We start from the raw sequence: 24,147 nt of genomic DNA, 5'->3' as shown, positions 1-24,147 counted from the left end.
ATATTTCTATGTGTGTTTGTTTGTTTCTGTGTTTGTACGTTCTTTTTCTATCCTTTTTTTTCTATACTGAAAATCAATTTTTGGAGCTATACTCCCAGCCATTTAGAAACCGAGTAAGTCTTTTCTTTCCTTTTCTCTCTCATTCTCTCTCTCTATGCTTCCATTTAGAATTTTCTGTTGTTTTTTGCACCTGCTCCCTTTTTTTCCTTCCACTTTTTCTTTCCTTCTCATCCAACTTTTCTTTTTACCCAAATTCTGAGAACACTAGGATCACTGTTTTTACCTTCCTTTCCTGGCATGGAACTCTCTAGGCAAAGTTTTAAAACCTTCTCGAATGCTGCCAACCTCTCCATGTGTGTACAACCTTGAAATCACACAACTAATTCCAGTATTTATGTGTGAGTGTATGGTTGTGTGTTACTGTATGGTTGTGTGTGAGTATGTGAGTGTATGACTGTGTGTGAGTGTATTATTATGTGGGAGTCTGTGATTGTGTGTGAGTGTATGACTGTGTGGGAGTGTATGATTGTGTGTGAGTGTATGACTGCGTTGGAGTATGTGAGTGTATGAGTGTTTTAGTCTTTGAGTGTGAGTAGTCGAATGATTGGCTGACGTGACTGATCTGCTGTAAGGTTAAGGCTTATTCTCCACTGATACGTGGACTAGTTGGTTTGTCCTGGAGAGCAGGATTTCAAGTGTCACCCTGTTTGTTTTATGTCTTCCCTGTAGTGGTAGTGGCGTAGTATTCTCTCAGATATATTTTTTCTTTTAGACACTTCTGATTCCAATTATGTCAGTCTTTGTGGTCCAAATTTGAGTCCAAAGTCCTGCCCTCCTACAATGCTAATTTAGTTCTTTAGAATCCTGCAAATCCAGTCAGCGCTGTGTACCCACGCTCTGTGTGAATTTGGCCAGTCCCGCCAGCTGAGTCAGCCGTCTCAGAGGAGCGGAACTGGCTGTGTTATGGGAGGGGCAGCGGGAGGGAGTGCCCGCCTTGTCGTTGCACTTTAGTGACTTCCAGTGTCAGAGGGGCACCTGCACTGCTGCTGGTGAATCTAGATTGAGTAGCATGGGCTTCACATGTGCTATGTTGCCATGGAGATGCTTGTTAAGTGTGTTGGTTTTCACCATACTGGGCAGATGTATTCCAGCATGTGGATGTTGAGGGTGGGCATGCCCCTTTCTTTTCTGCAGGTTCTCCCAGTCAGTCTGCTTCCTTGAACTCACCTTTAAACTGCTCCATCCATAAATTAGAATCAGGTTATTTTAGCAGTTTTAATTCACATTTAATCTTAAATCTTTAAACAGTTAACTGCTCCATCCGTCATTAGAATCAGGTTATTTGTGAGTGTTACCATGTGCAAACAGGGACTGCATTCTGTTTTTCTACACTTGCTAACAAACAGCTGTTACTGATGCTCTGACTAAATCAAAGCTCTGACTTATTAGGGCGGAGACCATGTGTTAGAGTGACATTATCTAAAGCCGGCTCCATGTTCAGTGTTACTTACTGAACATCTCGACAGCTCTGCATGCCTGAGTTCTCCATGTCTTGTTAGTCTGTGTTTGACAATAGTAGAGACATAGCTCCAGCTAAACCACAAAGCTTCTCTGACAGTATAAACATACAAACCCCTCAACAGTACAAAACACTTACTGTGCACAGTCCTGTCTGAAATACAAATTATACTGAAGTAAAAGTAGAGTACTTTAAAAGGCAAATTATACTGAAGTAGAGTACTTTAAAAGGCTTTTATGATGATGTCTTATTTTACTACAAACTATTTTCAGTTGTAAATCTGTACCAACCCCAGAGAAACCCTGTTGTCATTCCCATTCTGATGAGAGACTTGAGATTTTATCAAACTGGTTTGTGATGTTTGAATCTTGCGTCTCTGTTTTCCCAGTATTCCCCCAGTATGAGGGCCAGCTACCTGTCCATGACAGAGGACCAGATCCGACACTTCGGCAATGATTTCCGGGCCTAGATCTGCCCTCCTGTTCTTCTCTGTCAACAGCACAGATCTACAAATGCAGCAACACACAACAAACGTGTGTGTGTGTGTGTGTGTGTGTGCGCGCGCATACACAACCCCCAGTCCTCACTGTCTCAGGACTGTCCAACAATGCAATTCTCCATCCCATTACTACAAATTACCATCAACAAGGAAGTTCAGCTTCTCTTCCCGACTTAGACATTTTACTCCCAGTTTTCAAAGTCTACTCCATATCAACAGTCAGATGGTTCTAATGGTCTTCCACACTGCCTGCTATCAAGGACAAGTAATTAAAAACTTTTCCTTTTTTTTTTTTTTTGAGAAAGGTAACGCACCTGTCATATCACATTTCTGTGAGAGGCTATGTCAAATATGGTTGTGTTCTTTGATGAATTTTGATGGAAGAAGGAGAATTTAGTTATGAGTCGAGGCCTTGAACTCTCTCTTTACCATTGTAGGTGGCAGATGCAGTCTTTTTCCTTTTCATGTGCAGAGTATAGCGAGAGAATGCTAAGTTTCAGTGGAGTGAGATAGTATCTGTTGTCTGCTGTTTGCTTGTCCTTTTGTTCTTTCTTCTTGACAACTGTGAGGAAACATGATAAAGAATAAATAAATTACATCACTTTTATTCCCTAATGATGAACTGTACAGATATCAACACTTTCTATCTTTATTTATTAACAGGAAAAATCAGAGAATGTTTTTTAAAGACCTCAAGTACTTAAAATACCATAATGACAGCATGTGGTTTGTGCCTCAGACCCTCCTGTCTCACTCTTGTCTGAATTATTATCTGACTAATCTGCTGTATGACTGTTTGATTTTTGTAATGTTTACAAAAGTGTAAAGTATGTCTGCAGGGACTAAAACTTCAGTGTGTGTGTGTGATTGCAGACCCCATTTCAAGCACAAAAAGTCAGTATTATTTCCAGTATTGTTTTTCCTCACTTTGCTATATAAAAACGTTCTGTTTCTGAGATATGAACATTTTAAGCACGGGTGAAGGAAATAAAAGTGCTTCCCTTAAATGCAGTGATAAATAGAGAGACTCTTTAGTCATCTGATGAAAAGTTAAAAATCATCCTATACCCCAGAGCTCTGAGCCATTTCACTCTTAAATCTCATTCGTCTGTTCAAACCAGCTCTGTGTATCTCTGAGGAAAGGCCGCACTTGACTTTGTACTACCAATATTTCTGGGAAAAGAATTAACAGAACCACACTGATACCTATAAATAACCTGTACGATAACAGATACTGTGTGTTTTATAGTCTACTTGTTTCTGTCTCGTCCATCAACGTGTTGCCTTGCTTGTTTGAATTATTTCAGAGTGCCACAAGACTTTCCGATTGGGAAAAGTTATTGGACTACTGTGTGTGACCCATACGATCATGTCATAATCAAACTCTTGACAGTGTGTCCCATTGGCATTACTGTCCTTAACTCGACTAACATTAGACTTTTTCATACTGTGAGAGTGCTTCACAATGAAAGTCAGAAATTGCTCTCACTTTCTTTCAAATGCAGTGGCTATTCTACTGGGCTTATTTTATTTTTAAAGTTTGTTTCTACCTTGTTTTTTATTTGTTTTAATGATTTTTTAAAAATAATAATTATTTGAATTGTGGGGGGTGCATGTGATGTAGCACTGTCTGCAGACCACTAAAGTGGCCCATGGTTTGTATGTACCCTGGAGAAGGGGAATAAACAATGTTGTTGACAATAAAATGTTTTTAGTAGGACGTCTTTCTTAATTTGTCCAATTAAAGTCAGGATTGTCATTATGGTGCGTGCAACATGCTCCTTTTCTAGGTTCAATTTAGAGGCGGTGCGAAGAAGGCGGGGACTGTTGCTATGAGACGGTAAACTCCTGGTATTACTTTCGGTTAGCGTGGAGGTAATGGTCTAAAAGCTCTTTAAAAACAAGAGTAATCATTGATAAGGCGTCTGACATATTCCAAGTAGGGGAGGTAAGATGTTTAAGAGTTTTCATGATTACAGCTTATTTTATGATTGTTTTATGACAGAGACAATTTGCTAATCTGAACCAGCCTGCTCCGATGGCTGTAGTTTAAGAGAGATGCATAGCTGATTGTTAGCTTATCAAGCTGATAACACAACGGCAGGATGATTTTCCCTGTACAGCTTAGACAAATAACCAGCAATACTTTGAGACCCGCGTCACCCAAAGTTAAGTTTCTGTGACTCAAACTACTGTTTGCCTCTCTATGACATCGTATTGTTTGTGACCCAGACGTCTGTTTCAGCAAGCTCTGCTTACTGCAGGCAACGCTGCATTGACCTGCTTACTGGAAGCAGGTAACCTCCAGCCATTTGTGCACTTGTGCCAAGTCTGCGTAAACTCACGCCACACTGACAGAACAGGCTGGTGTACGTGTATTCAACATCCGCTGGCGCTACACCCGCTGTGCTCAGTGAAACTGACTAATAGGTTTTCATCTTGCAGTGTTCACAATGGAAATAGTGTTTGTGTACACAAAGAAGCGAAGCGAGTTCGGCAAGCAGTGTAACTTTTCGGATCGGTCAGCGGAGCTGCACGTCGACATCCTTCCCGACCCTTCACTAACAGCCAATTTCGTGGAGAGAGACCCCTGCGACGTGCCCATACAATGCACCCAGGAGATGTCGGAACACGAGGCCAGTCCTGGAGTTCACATCATTTTTTTCATAAAGTATTTATAAACCATATGAAGTTACCGTTACGTAATGAATTCATTTCTGACTTCCGAAATAATAAACACAATCTTGAAGAGATATAAGACACGCTGTCGAACACGCAATATAATACATGGACGATGTAATGTCATCTTACTGACAGAAAACAAAGCGCCTGTAAAAGCATGCCACATTGATGTGTAGTCAAACTATCTGTCTTATAATTCATCGCACAGTTATGTGAAACATGTATTCAATCTCTGGTTATTATCTAAAACCGTTCAACTGTTTGATTCAGCAATATTCATGTCCCACTAGTTGCTCTTGATACAGTTGGTGAGCAGTGTGATGCATGCCTGAGGCATGATGTGACAAGTTGATGTTCCCTGAGACTGGAGTCATCCTTTAAAAGGCTTTACTCTGTTCCTCTCTCAGGTGAATACCGAGCGTTTTGTGTCCGAGACGCGGGGAATAAACCACATTGAGGGCGGGTGGCCCAAGGATGTCAACCCCCAAGAGATGGAACAGACCATCCGCTACAGGAAGAAGGTGGAGAAGGACGAGCATTACGTGAACACCATCATGCAGCTGGGCGGTGTGAGTGTTTTTACAGTCACAGCAAAACACCATCTAAGTCAGGGCTGACTGTTTGAGTAACATGGACATCAGCCCTTCTCCTGACCTCCGCTGGGTTCAGTCCTTCTCTTAAACTCTGCTGGGTTCAGTCCCTCTCTTAACCTCTGCTGGGTTCAGTCCTTCTCCTGACCTCTGCTGGGTTCAGTCCTTCTCTTAACCTCCGCTGGGTTCAGTCCTTCTCTTAACCTCTGCTGGGTTCAGTCCGGTGGAAAGATGGATCACTTAAATGAAATGAGGCTAGAAGTATAAAGAAAACGAACAATACTGAATGAGACTACAGGCACAGACATTTTGACATGCATTTATTAAGTTACGGTTAATATGGGTGCTTCGTTGCAAAATCAGCAAAGCCTAGTGCATGCACAATTAAATTTAGATTTCATTCTGTCACTTGTGCCGTGTGTGTGATTCAGTGAGTAGAAGAGGTTGTGGGTTACTCTGACAGTGTGAAGTTTTGAATACTGTGTCGTGGGTTACTCTGACAGTGTGAAGTTTTGAATACTGTGTCGTGGGTTACTCTGACGGTGTGAAGTTTTGAATACTGTGTCGTGGGTTACTCTGACGGTGTGAAGTTTTGAATACTGTGTCGTGGGTTACTCTGACGGTGTGAAGTTTTGAATACTGTGTCGTGGGTTACTCTGACGGTGTGAAGTTTTGAATACTGTGTCGTGGGTTACTCTGACGGTGTGAAGTTTTGAATACTGTGTCGTGGGTTACTCTGACGGTGTGAAGTTTTGAATACTGTGTCGTGGGTTACTCTGACGGTGTGAAGTTTTGAATACTGTGTCGTGGGTTACTCTGACGGTGTGAAGTTTTGAATACTGTGTCGCGGGTTACTCTGACGGTGTGAAGTTTTGAATACTGTGTGCCAGACTTTGTCTAAAGACGTAAACAGCAGGGATTAATGGAGTGAATAATTGCACCTCCCTGTCACAGCTCATGGAGCACTGCATCAAACAGAACAACGCCATTGACATTTACCAGGAGTACTTCACTGACGAGGGTGTGGCAGAGGAGTCTAAAGAACAGCCCTCGGCCAAAACCGTCAACGTCTTCAGGTGAGACAGTTTAACGAAAACTCAGTGACGCAGCCATGTCACCACTTAGTTTCACAGTACACAGGGAAACTGGATTTCGCCAGCAACACAGTACCATGTACCTAGGCATATATATTTCACTCCATTCCTTCCAAAATCAAATGACTAATAATAATAAAAATAATAATAATAATAATAATAATAATAATAATATAATTATTAAAGGGAGTAAGTGTTATTTTTGTCAGTTAGTAAATATGTAGTCAGGGCTCCCCATTGCTGGGGTGACCCATGTGAAGCTCAGTGTTACTGTGGTTAGTGTGTGAATGCACCCAGAACAGCAGGGCCCTCTGTAGGAGGGTCAGTTAGACATGAGTCTCAGAGAAATGGAGTGGGAACACATTGTACGCGGAAATCCACGGATATACTTTTAAACCTGAGCAGGTGAAAAGAAGAATAACTGGCTTTGTGTGCATTGGAGTACATGAGCAGGTGAAAAGAAAAAGTGACTGACTCAGTATGTATTGAGGTACACCTGTGTTACTCCTCATGCTCCTGTACTGGTGCAGGGCTTGTGCCGTGGTGTGGACTTATGGCTTTGCACTTGTGTTTGGACGTGAAAATTGTGGTTAGGGCTGTTTGGATGTAATCGTTGAGTTTTAATTGATTTCTGATTGGTAATGCTCTGTTCCCTGTAGAGACCCTAATGAGATGAAACGCACAGCCACCAGTCTCTCCTGGCACCCAGATGGGAGCCGTAAGCTGGCAGTGGCCTACTCCTCTCTGGAGTTCCAGAGAGCCTCTGGAAATATGAGCTACGACTCCTACATCTGGGATATTGGTACATTTCACTCAAACTTAATAACAAATCTCATTAGTTAAATGTTTAAATTACTTACAGAGTAATGATTCATCTGATTTTCAGTTATGGGATATGGATGAGAATGATGCCTGTTTTTGTGGAATTGTTTGGAGGTGAAAAGTCTGGGAGTTATCTACCATGTGTTGAAGATTACTATTACAGCAAAGCTTTTCTGCCCTCCTCCAGAGAATCCCAATAAACCTGAAATGACTCTTAAACCTGTTTCCCCTCTCGTCTGTCTGGAGTATAATCCCAAAGACTCCCACATCCTTGTTGGAGGAAGTTACAATGGTCAGATTGGTGAGTCCCTGCAGCGTTGTCTTTATCTTAAAACTCTCTCAATGATTTTCAAATCTTTTAGCTCAACAGTTATTTCATAATCTAAACGCATTCTGGCAAAAAAACCAAACAAATTATTGTATTTTGTCCCGTCAAGTCATGTAGTGTTTAAACAGCATTTGTTTCACATTAATACCTAATTGTATTTGTCTTCGTAGTGTTTTTCCTCATATTTTTTCTCCTCATAATATTTCTCCTCGTAATGTTTCTCCTCATAATGTTTCCCCTCATAATGTTTCTCCTCATAGTATATTTCCTCATAATGTTTCCCCTCATAGTGTTTTTCCTCATAGTGTTTCTCCTCATAATGTTTCTCCTCATAGTCTTTCTCCTCATAATGTTTCTCCTCATAGTAATTCTCCTTTTAGACTGGTGCTGGGTCTTTTGATATGGTCTTTTGAGCAGATGACCAGTCAGATAACAGAATGAAATAGACTTTGTTTCTTTGTGGTTTATAATAATGAATTGGTGGTGTGAGGCTCTGTGAGACAGCTTTGAACTAAATAATTTGTGTGATAATTGTGCCAGGCCATGCCATGTGTTTGCCCATACATATGACAGTGTAGATCCATAAACTGACATGCTGTTCACTACACAGCGTATTGGGACACACGCAAAGGGAGTCAGCCTGTGGACATGTCCACCATCGAACACAGCCACAGAGACCCAGTCTACAAAGTCATCTGGCTTCAGTCGAAGACGGGCACGGACACCTTCTCAGCCTCTACTGATGGTCAGGTCAGCAGCACTAACATGCATGCACACGCATACGCATACGCATACGCATACGCACATGCTCACGCACACACACACACACTCGCATACACACATACACACATACACACGCGCACAAACAGACAAATACCCCATGATTGAGTGTTTCAGGCATTTGGATGTGAAGTGGTAAGTCTGTCCCTGTCTGTCATCTTTGTCACTGGTGGTAATGTATAGGTGCTTTGGTGGGACATCCGAAAGATGAATGAGCCCACAGAGAGACTCGTCTTGGACCCCAGTAAGAAGGGTAAGCTCGACAACGCCTTGGGGGCCATCTCGCTGGAGTTCGAGACCACAATGGTAAGAATTTCGGTTAAAGTAGCTGTTGAGTGGCATAGCTTTATCAAAAAACCCAGACCAGTCGCTGTGATGACTGTAGAATGACTGGCCACAGTTACAAACCCATCAGTATTCTAACACTGATCTGAATACTCAACCACCATGGGTGCAGTTTGACTCATAGATCAGCTGTTATAGTACAAGTAAGACAGTACCCTGTTTCTGGAAAAACCCCTTTAAGACACAGTAAGCAGAAAAACCTCTGTAAGTATAATATTTCTCTGTTAAAGAATACACTCACTGAAATGGAAATATAAGAAATGTTTTAATTATTGGGCACGCTTAAAACTACCTCTGGTCCTCACATTTCATTGTGCATGTAGTGTGTTTACTCAGACTGTTAGCATGACCTGGATAAGTGACATTAAGCAGAATACAGTGAGAAAATGGGAGACTGTTACTATAAGCTGAAAACCTACTCTCCATCCTCCTTCCACCAGCCAACCAAGTTCATGGTGGGCACAGAGCAGGGACTGGTCGTGTCCTGCAACCGCAAAGCTAAGACCCCAGCTGAGAAGATAGTCTGCACATACAGTGGGCACCACGGACCCATTTACGCCCTACAGAGGAATCCCTTCTTCCCCAAAAACTTCCTAACCATAGCCGACTGGACCGCCCGCATCTGGTCCGAAGACATCAAGGAGTCTTCCATCATGTGGACCAAGTATGTGACCTGAGCCGCGCGGTTGTGTTTGATAACACTGACAAGTGTACTATAGAACTTGCCATACTTTTAAAGTGTCCCTATTCAGTGTTCAAGTTTGACCTGGAATTGGGTTGCTAGGACAAAGAGGTTAATGAGCTTCATTGATAATACAGTGAATTTCCTCAGGTTGAGGTCAATTCCAGTAAAACACATTTTGGTCTGGATCTCCTGATCCATTTGGGATTTGAATGTGGTACTTTGCTAATTCATCATGGCTGACAGAAAGCTCTGTTTTGTTGTGGTTCTGTCTTTCTGTTCTCTCTGGAGAAAGCCCTGGTTTGTTGTGTGCCTGTTTCTCCGTTGGCTCTTTGGTTGGTCATGTATCTGTCTCTCTGTTGTCTCTCTGGTTGGTCGTGTGTCTTTCTCTTTATTGTCGCTGTGGTTGGTCATATATCTGTCTCTCTATTGCCTTTATGGTTCTCTGGTTGATCGTATATTTGTTTCTCAGCTGTCTGTCTGGTTAGGCCTCTCTCTCTCTCTCTCTCTCTCTCTCTCTCTCTCTCTCTCTCTCTCTCGTCTCTCTGGTTGGTCTTATATCTGTCTCTCTGGTTGGTCGTATATCTGTCTGTCTGTCTACATGCAGGTATCACATGGCCAACCTGTTAGATGGCTGCTGGAGCCCCACCAGACCCTCTGTCTTCTTCACTGTCAAAATGGACGGCACACTGGACGTGTGGGACTTCCTGTTCAAACAAAATGACCCCACTCTCAGCCTTAAAGTACATACCCCCCTGTCTCCGATCACTCACCTCCTTTTCTCCCCCTGTCTCCGATCACTCACCTCCTTTTCTCCCTCGTCTCCACTCACTCACCTCCTTTTCTCCCCGTCTCCACTCACTCACCTCCTTTTCTCTCCCTGTCTCCACTCACTCCTTTTCTCCCTCGTCTCCACCCACTCACCTCCTTTTCTCCCCCTGTCTCCACTCACTCACCTCCTTTTCTCCCCCTGTCTCCACTCACTCACCTCCTTTTCTCCCCGTCTCCACTCACTCACCTCCTTTTTTCCCCGTCTCCACTCACTCACCTCCTTTTCTCCCCCTGTCTCCACTCACTCACCTCCTTTTCTTCCCCTGTCTCTGCTCACTCACCACCTTTTCTCCCCCTGTCTCCGCTCACTCACCTCCTTTTCTCCCCCTGTCTCTGCTCACTCACCTCCTTTTCTCCCCCTGTGTCCACTCACTCACCTCCTTTATCCCTCTGTCAGCTCATATAGTTCATATGTAAATATCTCTGTTTGTGTGTGTCTCTGTGTGTGTGTGTGTGTGTTGCAGGTGTGTAATGAAGCTCTGTACAGTTTGCGGGTGCAGGATAATGGGCGTTTTATGGCGTGTGGTTCTCAGCTGGGCACTGCCACTCTTCTGGAGATCACATCAGGTCTCTGCACACTTCAGAAAAATGAGAAAGCCCTCGCCACAGCGGTGAGATTTAACACACACACGCGCACACACACGCACACACACACACACACACACACTCACATACCTGCACACACACACACACACCTACACACACACATGCACACCTACACCCACACACATACACACACACATTATGGATGGACAGTAACAAAGTATATTTACTTGAGTACTGTACTTAAGTACATTTTTCGAGTATCTGTACTTTATTTGTGTTATTTTTTTGAAAACTTTTACTCCACTACATTTGAAAGACAAATATTGTACTTTTCACTCCACTACATTTCTATGAAGGTCCTCATCACTCATTACTTTGAAGCATAGCTTTGAAGTCAGAGGTTGAATTTTCTTTTCTAAAATGTGATAGGCCATATGGTGTTCGTCACAGGAGAAAAACCAATCACAGTAAACTACTCCAATGCCGTCAGTCAAATGCGTGCTGCATTTTTTTTAACAACTGAACTTGGCGGTCATACTGATGGCTGCTACAACTTTCTTTAAGCAACATACAACTTGAAAAATTAGTGTTTTTAAATTGAATATGAATTCATGCTCAATTTAAAAACACTTATTTTTAAAAGAAATACTAACGGTTAAAACGTTTTACAAATGACTTGACATTTCAAAAAAACAATGTATTCTCATAGTGCACTTTGTATGTTGTTAATTGATGAATCAAACAATTCATTTCATTATATTTCATTATTTTTGAGTGCATTCTCAATGTGCAGCACTTTCTCACCAAGTGCAGGTATTGGGTTTGTTAGACCAGTTGAGACCAATTGTTTCCAGTTGAAATGAACACCAGTTACATCCTATTGGTTTCAACTGGGTGGAACTGGTGAAGCAGCCACTGCCCATGGCTCTGTTGGACATGAGAGTGCTTAGGGAGGTTGAATACCAGGCGTGCAGCGGCGTTCTGCACGAGCTGGAGCGGCCTGATGGCGCAGGCCGGCAAGCCAGCCAGTAGAACGTTGCAGTAGTCCAGGCGGGAGATGACAAGCGCTTGGACTAGGAGCTGGGTTGCCTGTTGCGTGAGGAAAGGGCGGATTCTCCTGATGTTGTATAGGGCGAATCTGCAGGATCGTGTGACTGCTGCGATGTGCCCGGAGTATGTCAGCTGGTTGTCGAGGGTGACGCCAAGGTTTTTGGCTGCTGAGGTGGGAAACACCGCAGATCCCTCGATGGTGATTGTATTGTCGATCGCTGGGGAGTTCTTAGCAGGAAAAAACAGGAGCTCTGTTTTCTCCGGGTTAAGTTTGAGATGGTTAGCAGACATCCAGGAGGCAATGTCAGCTAGGCAGGCTGCGATTTCGTAGGTGGCTGTGATGTAGTGCTCACTGCTCACTTAAAATCATATTCGCTGCAGTAGATATGAGATGCGACTTGAAAATCGCAATTAAAAGGCTATGTTTGTGAGTGTGCGACGAATCTGGTGACAGAGGCAGACCACAACTGCTACTATTAACACAGCGTGTGAACTCGTACGGAAACCAGCTAATTTGGAAACCATTTGGGACATAACACTGCGTCCTGTGTGAATCCACTGCTGATGTGTAGTAATTGTTAGCTACCGAAAATGCCGTGTTAATGTTACTGACAAAAGTATTCCACAAGCTTTTTATTCTACAGGTCCTGCTGTAACGAACGCTCTCTATTTCTCAGAATAGAAAGGGGCTACAAACGCATAAAAGGTCTGGGCGGACTATTTGCCTATACTACAGCTGCTGGCGATAAAAAAAAACTATGCCGTCCTCTTTAAAATCACAGTAAGGACACAATACATATTACTATACACACAAACCTCCGTTGAACTGCCCGCATTTACAACAGATTTGAATTAATCCGTTCACAGATCGATAAATCCCCCACCATACATTTATCCCGAAAGAAAGAAAAAGAGCGTACCAAAGACTGCGAATGTTATTTATAAAGTGCACCCGACAGACAAACAGACATCACCATACAAACAAACAACACAATTCCCCAACAAAAATTCATGATTTACAGTATATACAATCCCACAGATCCCCACCAAGAACTCCACTGTATACACGTCCCAGCTTCGCAAAGCGCACAGGTCTTTTTAACAGTTTCACTCGCGGCAGCGTACCGACCAATGATACGCTTATACCTCTCCGAATGGGACTCGGCGGTCCTGTTTAAAAACCCCGCGTCTCACCCGTATGTACCAGGTTGGCGACCGCTTCCAGGATTTTTTGCCCCACAAAGGGTAAAAAAAGGAAAAAAAGACCAAAAGGTGAAAAAAGATCGCTTGCGTGCGTCCACGCCAACAAAAACAGTAATCCTTCGCATGTGCGACACGTATCAACACAAAGGTTGTCCAACCATGATCAAAAGGTGATGCCGCCTCTCGCCTGCGCCGCTTCTGCCTCCTCCAAACCTAACCTGCTGGCAGTACCTAAAAAAACTTGTCCCATCCCACCAACACCTCCAACTGATTGGCAGGCCGATAGATGGGACCTTAGTCCTTTTCCCGTGTTTTTTCTTTTAATGCTCGCTGTCTGAAAGTCACATCCTCCGACTGTCTGTTTATTATTAAGACAGTTTTATAAACAGACATTTAAATGAGAACACAAGGAGGGAACGGAAAAAAAAAATAGACATATTAAAGCATATATATTTATATATATTTTAATGGGTGACCATTACACTACAAGCAAGTCAGTGCATTCAGTAGGTTTTTTCAGAGTCATTAGGCTCTGTAAATGCATTGTGGCAACAATACAACGATGTGTTGACATTAAGAAGAAAATATACTTTTGAGTATTTTTAAAAGCAAGTACTCCAGTACTTTAACTCAAGTAAAAATTTAACTGAATAACACATATCACATATCACATATCTGCTCACGCACACACACACGCACACACACACACACACACACACACACACACACACACACACACACACACACACACATGCCAAGGGAGCCACAGTGTGAACCATACAAGCTGTTCTGTCATCAGATGGAGAGATGTGTGTGTAACAGGTTATAATGAGAAATAAGTAGCTTTTCCTGGGCCTGTGACATGACTCATAAGCCCATACAGAGATGGATAGTGTAGGATAATATTACGCCCGTGTGATTCACAACTCCGCACTGCTGGTAACCGCACTGGTACACGCTGTATGAGTGTGAAGGAGAACGCACACACACACACACACACACACACACACACACACACACACACACACACACGTCACACTCCCGACAGCAGCTCCAGAGAACCTGGGGCACATCACTTCAGAATAGAATGAACTCTGACCTGCACTTGTCCTACACAGTGACTCCTGTTACCTGGTTTTGATTCTGCAGTGACTTCTGTTACCTGGTTGTTACTCTGCAATGATTCCTCTTACCTGGTTTTGACTCTGGTTTTGTGTTTTTTGGGGGAACAGATGTTTGAGCGGGAGACCAAGCGGGAAAAAATTCTAGAAGCCAGGCACAGGGAGATGCGTCTAAAGGAGCGCAGTCGCTCTGAGCAGAGCAAAGAGGATGAGGGGAAAGAGGGAGACAGTGAGGAGAGCACAGAGGACCTGGTTTCTCGTGCGGAGAAGGAGTTCTTTGAGATTGTGGAGGCAGAGCAGAGGAAGAAGGAGAAAGAAGATGCCAAAGAGAAGCTGAAGGTAAAGATGTAGGAGCTGTTATTCACATTCAGTTACCGGCAATTTGACTGTCTGAGGTAAACACACACTAAATCTATTTGTTATCTAATCAGATTCAGTCCAAATTGAATTCATTTCAAAACCATTATAAAGCTTTGCCTTGACTCCTTCTACTTTAGTTCAGTTTTACTGGAGCAATAAAGCAGAGCTTGAGCAAATGCTACATTTGAACTTTATTTTTACAGATTCCTCTTAGATTAACTGAAAAGGTAATTTTTTTAGTGTCCAGACGTTACCTCTTTGTAACCCCTATAAGAAGATCAAGTCTTAGCTGAGGGTTAAAGTGAAATGCACAGCCTGTTCTGTGTGACCCATCACAGTTCTCTCAGCTCACCTGTCAGATAGAACAGCACCCCTGTGTGGAGCCTTCATGAATGGCATCTCGTTTTTGGTCAGCTGGTGCCTTAAGATAAGGGACCATTCTCTATATATAGCTCTGTGTTTTGACATGTGAATGCATCCAGGAGCAAACAAAGAAACAACAACAAAAAAGTCCACATTGTCACCATGAAGATGTGATTTTTGGGAATGTTCTTAGTAGATTTTCTCATCTGTCTCCAGCACCTCAAAGCTTTATTATGGTTCTTAACCCCATAATTACATATGTAAACATAACCCAGAGTGTGTGTGTATACACGTGATTATGGTCATATGCAACCCAATAAATATCAGTATCATAGTTCTGCTGCATTAAATCTACTTGTAACTAAGGTTGAATTAACCGTAATGCAGACAAATCTTATGTGTAAGAGACATAGAGTAAGTAAGCCAAATGACTAATTATGCAGCCTTTTCACAGATACAATAACACAGTAAATGTTAAAACCCAACACACAGGAAGGGACCCTGTAGGGTTGTCATGACCTCCAAACTGTGATTAATGAACTGATGATTCTTTTTTTTCCCCCCTTTTTTCAGGAGAAAGAGATGTATGAAGCACAGGATGTGTGAGGAGAGAGAAAAGGACAGAGAGAAATATGTAGAGAGAGAGCTTGGCTCTCTAACTCCATTCTGATTCTCATTAATAAAGAGAGAGGACCGGAGGTTTTTATGACTGTCGCAATCAAACAAAACCTGTCTCATTTTCAAAAGCCAATCAAACAGTATCCCAGATGATGAATGAAAATTTAGCTTTAGAGTAGTAACATTCATTCATTCAATATTTACATGTGTTTTATTCACTTTATGAAAAGTACATGTATTTTGCACATGGTGATGCTCTCGCATTGAATTTTGTTTCCAAAGACTATACCAGCAGGATTTAAAATAAACATTTGGTACAACTGAAATGTATTATTACTAGAAAAAATTTTTGAAATTTTGTCACGAAGCACCGATAAAAGTCAACATGAGCAGTAGTGCGAACAGGTAAAGGGCCCTGTGAGACTAAGAGCTGTCTGGTTAAGTCTTGTACAACAACTCAGAGTGAAATACAGTCAGCGTTGTTACCGTCTTACCCTCTCATGACTCTTGATCAGAACATTATATATTAACCAAACCAAGTTTTATAGTTGTATATGCAATAGTTTAGAATGTCCGAATATCGGATTACACGTTCACATCCGTGGGAGTGCCGAAAACGGTGTTCTACACACGACAGATAAAATTACTCAGGTAAGTGAATCAGAAAAGCCTGATGGCACATCGCCTTTTTTAAATCGTGTGTTTGACAAAAGAAAACTCGTGGCCCAGGTACAGGGTACGTACGTAGTTATTGTAGCTACGTTTACATACCGTGTCCGTAAACACAAAGTGTTTGCAGACAAACCCGGTTAATGCAACCTGTTATGTACTACAGTGGCCAGCAGGGGTCGTCAGGTAGTTTCTGAGATGGACTTATACTGGCAGATTGTCCACTTTGAGCTGCAGCTGCGTTTAATGACGAGTATATGAGCCGGTGGAGAATGTTGTTGTGTACACTTCGCTACTGATCTCTAAGGGGATCTTGGAAACAACACCAGACTCGTCAGGGCAGAGTGCGTGCGACAGGGAAGCACTTAGTCAAGCAGTTTGCATGGTCCGACGTTGAACGTTTGCATTAGCTTACTGCTTCAATAATTTCCGAATTTTCCAACAGGAATGTCGGCTGGTCTTTTCAGTTACATAATTGTTTTCGTTGAGTAGATGTTGTTAAGAAATAAGAGAGAGGTGGGCTCTTTTATACAGACTATCTGCCGACGTAAAGAAGGACTCGCTACGCTTGATTGTTGCGGATGCGTCGTGTAGGACACGGTACGCAGGTGGTTCGCTGTTAGAACCATGGTGGTATTGAGTAGGGTATTTTGTTTATTCTTGATATAACGTTGCGGAGCGTTAACGTAGCTAATTTATTAGTGGCCGAGTCTAGCCCACTTCAGGACGAAAATGGTAATGAAGGATACTGGGGAGTCAAAGGACCACCAACTAACGGTAAGTATTTCATTTTCTCCTGCCATCAAGAAACTCATCTCTCTCAACGACCTGAGACTTCGTGAATCACTGTGAACGTATGTAGCCTATTAACGAGATGAAGCGCCGTTTTTAATGTTTCTTAAACCATCACTTCACTGGTAATTTTGCGTTACCTTAAAACGTAACAGCAGAAAATGATATAACTGTAAGTATTCTATATTGTTAGTTTTGTTTACAATTTGTTAGGCTGCTACTCTTCTTCTTCTTCTTCTTCTTCTTCTTCTTCTTCTTCTTCTTCTTCTTTACTGCCAGCGATTTGCAGTTTAATTAATCGGAAATCAGAGCAGTCAGTCCCTGTAAAGCTAGATTCTCAAATAGCCGGTTCTTGTGTTCCACTGATCTTTTGGCCCAGAACTGAATAATTCACATTCACGTCCGTTTCAGTTCATGTTCGGCAAAAGGTATGAAGAGAGAGAGGTTCTGATTCAATATGTGATATTTTTACAATTTCTGAGCCTTTATGTGTAAAGTAGCTAATAACATGTAACTAACTGGGAGTAGGCTACCTCAGTGCTCTGAGACTGTCGATCGCAGAATAAGACTCGTCCGTAACCAAGAACTGTCAGGTCAAAATCAGTTTCATCCACGGTTAGAGTCATTACAAGTTTGCTTCTCTGGTTTTGAAGCGTTAGATAAGATGCTGAGAAGTTTGGAAACTTGATGATGATGATGACAATGGTGATGGTAACAGGTTTGTTAATGGCGACTTTAGGTCGTAGTAGAAAACCTCTTAGTTACATACATTTACAAAAGTTACTGCACCAACAGTGAAATGTATGAAACCATTCAGAGCACAGTGCACCCTCACAGTGTCAGAAGAGCTGTTTGTCTGTTATACTCTCTCTTCTGAAAGTGATGTGGAACAGAGATAATTATTATGTTTTAAAAGAAGATCAGATTTACAGTGAGAAGAGAAGCCCTGTAGGCTATAAATCAGCACTGAGTCAGTGATTGGCTTCTCCACTGATATAGATTCATTTAAACATGTCATTGAAGAGAAACGTGTCTGAGAGATCCCGCTGGCCCTGGCCCACAGCGTAGTCCAGTCAGAGTAGAGTGAGCGAGTGTGTTGTCCTCTTTTAACACAGTAGAAAGTACTCCACACAACAGACCTCGCAGCTCATCCTGGACAGTGTAACAGTCATTACTGTGTAGTTAATTAAGTTCACATTTTGGCCCCCAGCTTCATTTAGCATAAACATAAACTTCTATTAGTGTTTTATATTTAACACTGTCAGTGTTGGCTTGGCTCTATGTGTCAATACCATTAGATGTGCTCTGGAGTTCTCTTGTTCTTAGTTGTTCAGTAGAAATTGCTAGAACGTTTCAAAGTGTGTGTCTCATGTGAATGTGTGGGGAAGGCGAAAGAAAAGAGGTATTGAGGCTTTCTGTCTGTTTCCCAGGTGGCCTTACGCATCAGACCCCTGAGTGAAGCAGAACAAGAGGAGGCAGCAACCATAGTGGCTCATAGAGTGGATGACCAGGTCAGAGACAGCCAGTCCTCTCTTCTGTGTGGTGTGTGTATGTGTGTGTGTGTGAGAGAGACAGAGAAAGAGAAAAGGAGAGAAAGAGAGAGAGGGAATATGAGGTCATGTGCCTTGTCTGTGTGTCTTCTCTCAGAGGGTTACCCTTGCCCTCTCCTTCACACTCATACAGCGTGTACCAGTGCAGTCACCAGCAGTGCAGAGTTGTGAATCACAGGGGCGAAATATTATCCTACACTATCCATCTCTGTATGAGCTTATGAGTCATGTCACAGGCCCAGGAAAAGCTACTTATTTCTCATTATAACCTGTTACACACACATCTCTCCATCTGATGACAGAACAGCTTGTATGGTTCACACTGTGGCTCCCTTGGCACGCACACACGTGTGTGTGTGTGTGTGTGAGCAGGTTTGAGCGTGTGTATATGTTGGTTGCTGGAGAACGTCTGGATGGTGCTTGAGAATGGAATGATTGTGGGTTTTGTGATGGTGAAGGATGCCTTTGAGAGGGATGTCAGCTCGGTGAATGTGAGTGTCTTAAGCTGCGTTTGAGTGTGAGTGTCTAAAGCTCCGAACACAAAGCAAAATTTTGCTTCGCTTTCCTTGCACTGGTTTGATCACTTGCCTGAAAACTGAACTACCGAATTTCGCGCTACGTCACAGCAGGCGTTTTTGATTACACCAATCAGATTACACATGACGGAAGAAGTTTCTGTGAAGGAGGCATGGCTGCTACCCCTACTTGAAGGTGACTGGCTTTTGCCAGGCGAAATTTTCGCTCGAGTATGACATTTTTTAACTCAAACGAACACTCATTTCGTCCATTTCACATGGGAAGCAGTGGGAACTGGATTGAAAGGAAAGGAAGTTGAACTGAAAATTTAATTCAGTGTAACTCAGTGTCACTCCATTTTTTTGGGACTGAAAAGAGATTCCACACTGTCTCCAGAGTTTGGAGTGAGAGGAAACTGAGATAAATGCTATTCACATATATTTTTATTGAGCTTTCAGGACACAAGTAAAATGCAAGCAGAATAGATCACATCGATTATTTTGACATGTTTTCTATAATGTTAAATACAGCCCTGGAGAAAATGTGGTTTTTGTTTGGTTAGTTGGTTGGTTGGTTGTTTTAGTTTACATATCTCCCAGTTGTGAAAAATCCTGATTAACCTCTTCACACACAGTGAGAGAGAGAGAGAGGGGGAGAGAGAGAGAGAGAGAGAGAGAGAGAGCACAGCTCTGAGTTGAACAAACTGCTTATCATACACATGTGTCCGTGGATGGCATGAACCATCTGTTGATTAGATCATCGTGTAACAGGATGTCTTCAACATCAGACTTGCACATGTTCATTAAATGTTGTGTCTTGAGCCTTTTATTTAATTATTTATTTTCAAGATTACAGTGTACTTTAAGCATTAACACATTTTCTACAGGGCTCAGTGACATGACAGGACTGTAAATATAACCTTGTGTAGAATAATCCTTAAAATATTTACAGTAATTAAATCTTTTCAGTTTGATTCCACAGCCTGTTACTCAGTGTGGTATGTTTTATGTGTGTGTGTGTGTATGTATGTTTCTGTAGATTGGAAATGATTTTCAGATTTATTGAAACTAATCAAACAGTTTCAAGCAACTCAGCACGTTTCCATCAGAGAATGTGTTATGAAAAACACTCTTGATGAGCTCTTTAGGTCTGTTGCATTTCTCAGAGCCAAAATGGCTTCAAGCGAGTGTTGCTCTTTTAATATTGTCTGATGCTGTGTCTGAAACCGCTCACTACTCACTATATAGGGCACTATATAGTAAGTCCGTCATTTTGTAGTGCTGTCCGAATGTGTAGTGAGAATTGTTATACCCTATATAGTTCACTCAAAGTATCCCACAATGCATTGTGAAAAGTAGGGTACAACTGATGTACCCTACATCGATCAACTAAGACCATCATACATTGTGACCTGTCCCGTGAAATCAGGCAAGTCTTTACAGACCAATCAGATGCAGACATTCTGACGTTTGTTTATGCGACAGAGATAAAACAATACAAATATCCGGCTGCTAATTGTGTAGCAGCGTAACGTTCAAATAGTGTCCGAAATGTATCAACAGCTGTCTGCCCGTATCCCCTAGTGAGTGTTCTATGTACCAAACACTATAGAGTGAGTAGGGGGTAGTGAGTAGGGAGCGATTTCGGACACAGTATGACTTATTTTTGAACACATTGTTGAACCAAAATGACTGGTGGGTCATCTGAGGTGCCAGAGTGTTTAGGGCTATGGTCTTAAGCTTCACAATACAAGTAGGTTGTGCAAGAGATGAGGGGATTGCTGGAGTAGTGATTAGCAGTGTATGGAGAAGAGCTTATGTGCTTTTGCATTTGTGTTTGTGCAGCCATGCAAATGAATGAAAAGGATCTGAATGAGCTTTACCATTGGCCCTTTCATCATAAGGATGTCATGAGATTAACACACGCACACACACACACACATATATGTGTGTGTGTGTGTGTGCGTGTGTGTGTGTGTGTGTGTGTATAGACTATTTGAAGAAACAAACACAGGTACAGAAATGCACACACACACACACACAAACACACACGCATGCATATATACAAAGAAACAAACACAGATACAGAAATACCACACACACGCACGCACGCACGCACACACACACTAAATATTGTCAGAGAGGGACTAAGTAAGTGTAAAACCCCATCTCCAGTCCATCAGTTGTAATTAGACAGATTGGCTGACACTATAAAAGGAGACCCGGCCCTGACTCTGCCCCTCAGGGTCCATATGGCAGAGGATGCTGCGGGCGCGGCTGAGACAGATTAGACACAGAGGGAGGACAGTGTCTCTCTCTGACAGACGGCTGAGCAGGGGCTAAGCCAGGAGCAGATCAGCTCACTGTGAGGGGTTTTTCTGAAGGCTTAGGCTACAGCCATCCGCTCCTCCTCCTCCTGTCCCGCTCCTCAGCCCCTGCTCCGTGCCTCCCCATCTACACCGCTCCTCAGCCCTTGCTCTGTGCCTCCCTGACCAAACTGCTCCTTAGCGCCTGCTCTGCACCTCCTGGCACAGCAGTGGGCAGAGGCGTCCTTCAGAAACAACTGAGTGAATAGGTTTAACAGGGCTCTTTCTGATCAGGACACCGCATCATCAGACAGTGTTTGTATGTGTGTTTGTGTGTGTGTAGCACATTGTGTGTAATCTGGTATGAAAGACTGAAAGGATTGAGATGGGAGTGTTCAAGATGTGAAGTGAAGAAACAGATCTGGGGTTCAGAGCAGAGAGTTCAGATCCTCCACTGATTCCTCACAGTGATCACATGGTCCAGACCAGAACACTCAGCCAATCCAGGACAGGAAGGGAAGGTAATCTGGAGGTGAAGCTTTGGATGTTGTTGTCTGACATGGATGTTGTTGTCTGCACAATAGATCAAGAGAATTTAATTCAAGGAATTCACAGAATCAGGGTTTAGTGAAGACAGTAATGGAGTTAAGACTTTACTGAGAGACAGCACAGAATAGAGTCCTGAATTCTTCTCCTCTTTAGCACTGCGTCTCCCGGTATGAGCCTAACGCTGGTCTTCAGAGGGAGTTAGACAGTGAGGAGTGAAACATCGAGGCAGCAAGGGAGGTAGGGAGCCATAAGCCATAAGGCATCCTGTAAGTCTGTAGTGGCAAGAATGACCTCATCATGATTATCTAATGCCACACAGAAGTGCGTGTGTGTGTGCGCGTGCGTGTGTGTGTGTGTGTGTGTGTGCGTGTGCGCGCGTCTGTGTGCATCTGTCTGTGTGTATCTGTGTCCGTGTGTGTGAGTCCGTATGTGTGTGTGTGCGTCCGTGTGTGTGCATGTGTGCGTCTGTGTGTGTGTGTATGTCTGTGCTGGTGTCTGTGTGTGCGTGTTTGTGTGTGTGTGTGTGAGACTGTGTGTGTGGGTGGTTAGTAAGCTGAGGCAGACTGTGGGGTTGACCTGGGTCTTAAGAGGTTGTATTTAGAGCCTAAAGAAGGCTGCTTGGGTCTGAGAGGTCTAAATATATTAACAGCCCACTCTACATATAGACAACCCACTCCACATATACACAAGTTCTCTGAACCTGACTTCACCTGGCCTTTCTCATACACACGCACACACACACACACACACACACACACACACGTGCACAAAATCTAAATCATGCGTGTGCATAAAATCTAAATAAGGACAGTAATGAGGAGACACATGAGGTGATGTAGACTGACACTGAAAACGTTGTTTAGGTAATGAGGATGCAGTAATTGGATACTTTGTGTGCTGTCTTATAGTCAATTAGTTGTATAGTTGTGGCGTGACAGCTAGTGGATGGGCATATACACATACAGCTCCTGTTGCTTTCTAGGTCTGTAAAAGGGCTGTGTGACAGAGCAACTGCTCACACACACACACACACACAAACAGAAAGACGGGAAGAGTGAGAGTGGTTTATAGGGAGGTGCTGTCACCATAGTAACAAGCAGACAAGGTCAAAGCCATTGTTTGTTCTCTCTTGCTCTCTCTCTCTCTCTCTCTTTATATCTAAGAGAACATGATCAGTGGCAGACAGGGGTCCTGCAGGCAGGGGCGTGTCTCTCACCTTTGAGATGTTCTCATTGGTCTGAGTGGTCAGGCAGTGGAAAGCTTTTAAACTGGGGGAGAAACATGAGGTGGTGCAGAGCTGAAAAGAGGAGCTGGTCAGACTACTCATTCCATTCATTAAACCCTCTTTATCTGTGCTGAACTGCTGAAGACTCATTTTTTGTGAGTGAACGCATAGCAGAGGTTTAATAGTTGGCTCCCATGGTGCATCTGATCCAAAGCTTTCTCTGAGTACAGCACTGCCTTTCATAAACAGGTGCCTCAGAGATACATACCCTAAAAAAGCGTCTCCAAAAACATCTTGGCCAACAAAACAAAGAACCGCATTCATGCCATCTCTCCACCTGATAATGTGACCGATTTTCCTCTTTGTGGACAACAAAGCGCTCTTGACTGAGCCTCCTGTATTTAGTTCCTTCTCTCTCTCTCTCTCTTTCTCTCTCCCTCTCTCTCCTGATGTCCCTGTGAAAAGAGGATTGCATTGTTTCACCCTGTGCCTCTCTGATTTAATTTCTCCATTTCTTGGAGAGACTACAGAAGACTTTGTCATCTCAGCTTCATCATCAAACGGAGTTCAGTTCCAATCAGTGAGGCTGATAATGGTGAAAATGACACCTCAGGGAAAAAATGTTTGGTGCCATGTGTAAGGGGTTTGTTTTTGTTTTTTTTGTAAAGTAAATGCTGACCGCACCGCTGGATTGTAAATTATCCTGTACTTTGTCAGTGGTTTGAATGAACTATTGTTCATGTTTCCGTTTCTCTTTCACCCTCATGATCATGGTTTCAGTTTTATACCACTGCGGAAGGTTAAAAAAAGACCCAAGTTAGCCTCAGATCACCAGTAAAAAAGGCCCAGTTTATCGTCAGGTCAGCAGACAAAAGACCCAGAAGTACAGCCGGTTTGTCAGAGTCGTCAGGGTTTTTTTTTTTTTTTTTTCAGTGAGCTAAATTTGGCGTCCCTCCCTGGCTCCATGAGGCTCTAAAGATGTATTACCACATGACTCAATACACTGACAGAGGGTTTTGTCTTATAAGCTATTGTCCTGTTAACTACCTTCACTTTTTCACTTTCATAGCCAAGGTTCTCATTATAGATCATTTAAAATTTCTGTGCA

At 42.8% G+C, this 24,147-nt stretch overlaps 3 protein-coding genes across 3 annotated transcripts in view; all 3 read left to right on the top strand.

Annotated features, from left to right (window-relative positions):
• The window catches only part of ttyh2 (tweety family member 2), a 51,883-nt gene extending 48,336 nt beyond the window's left edge, over positions 1 to 3,547 (top strand). The window contains 1 exon segment of the mRNA XM_030775617.1: positions 1,908 to 3,547. Coding sequence (XP_030631477.1) covers positions 1,908 to 1,988 — 81 coding nt within the window. The 3' untranslated portion in view covers positions 1,989 to 3,547.
• Positions 3,548 to 4,471: 924 nt separating this feature from the next.
• dnai2b (dynein, axonemal, intermediate chain 2b) lies at positions 4,472 to 15,425 on the top strand (the record flags this gene model as incomplete). Its single annotated transcript, XM_030775697.1, has 12 exons — positions 4,472 to 4,654; positions 5,108 to 5,269; positions 6,245 to 6,366; positions 7,044 to 7,186; positions 7,394 to 7,507; positions 8,145 to 8,284; positions 8,498 to 8,620; positions 9,100 to 9,323; positions 9,949 to 10,084; positions 10,637 to 10,783; positions 14,204 to 14,439; positions 15,413 to 15,425. Coding segments are annotated over exons 1-12 (1,743 nt in total), but the record flags the coding sequence as incomplete, so codon positions are not given.
• A 1,415-nt stretch (positions 15,426 to 16,840) lies between these two features.
• Positions 16,841 to 24,147, top strand: part of kif19 (kinesin family member 19) — a 43,543-nt gene continuing 36,236 nt past the window's right edge. Inside the window, exons 1-2 of the mRNA XM_030775713.1 lie at positions 16,841 to 16,879; positions 18,325 to 18,405. Coding sequence (XP_030631573.1) covers positions 16,841 to 16,879; positions 18,325 to 18,405 — 120 coding nt within the window. The remainder of the gene's footprint in view (positions 16,880 to 18,324; positions 18,406 to 24,147) is intronic.

The sequence above is a fragment of the Chanos chanos genome, chromosome 5 (assembly GCF_902362185.1).
Source record: "Chanos chanos chromosome 5, fChaCha1.1, whole genome shotgun sequence".
Classification (NCBI taxonomy): domain Eukaryota; kingdom Metazoa; phylum Chordata; class Actinopteri; order Gonorynchiformes; family Chanidae; genus Chanos; species Chanos chanos.
Note: the sequence above shows the minus strand (reverse complement) of the source record. Positions and strands in the feature narration are given on the sequence as shown.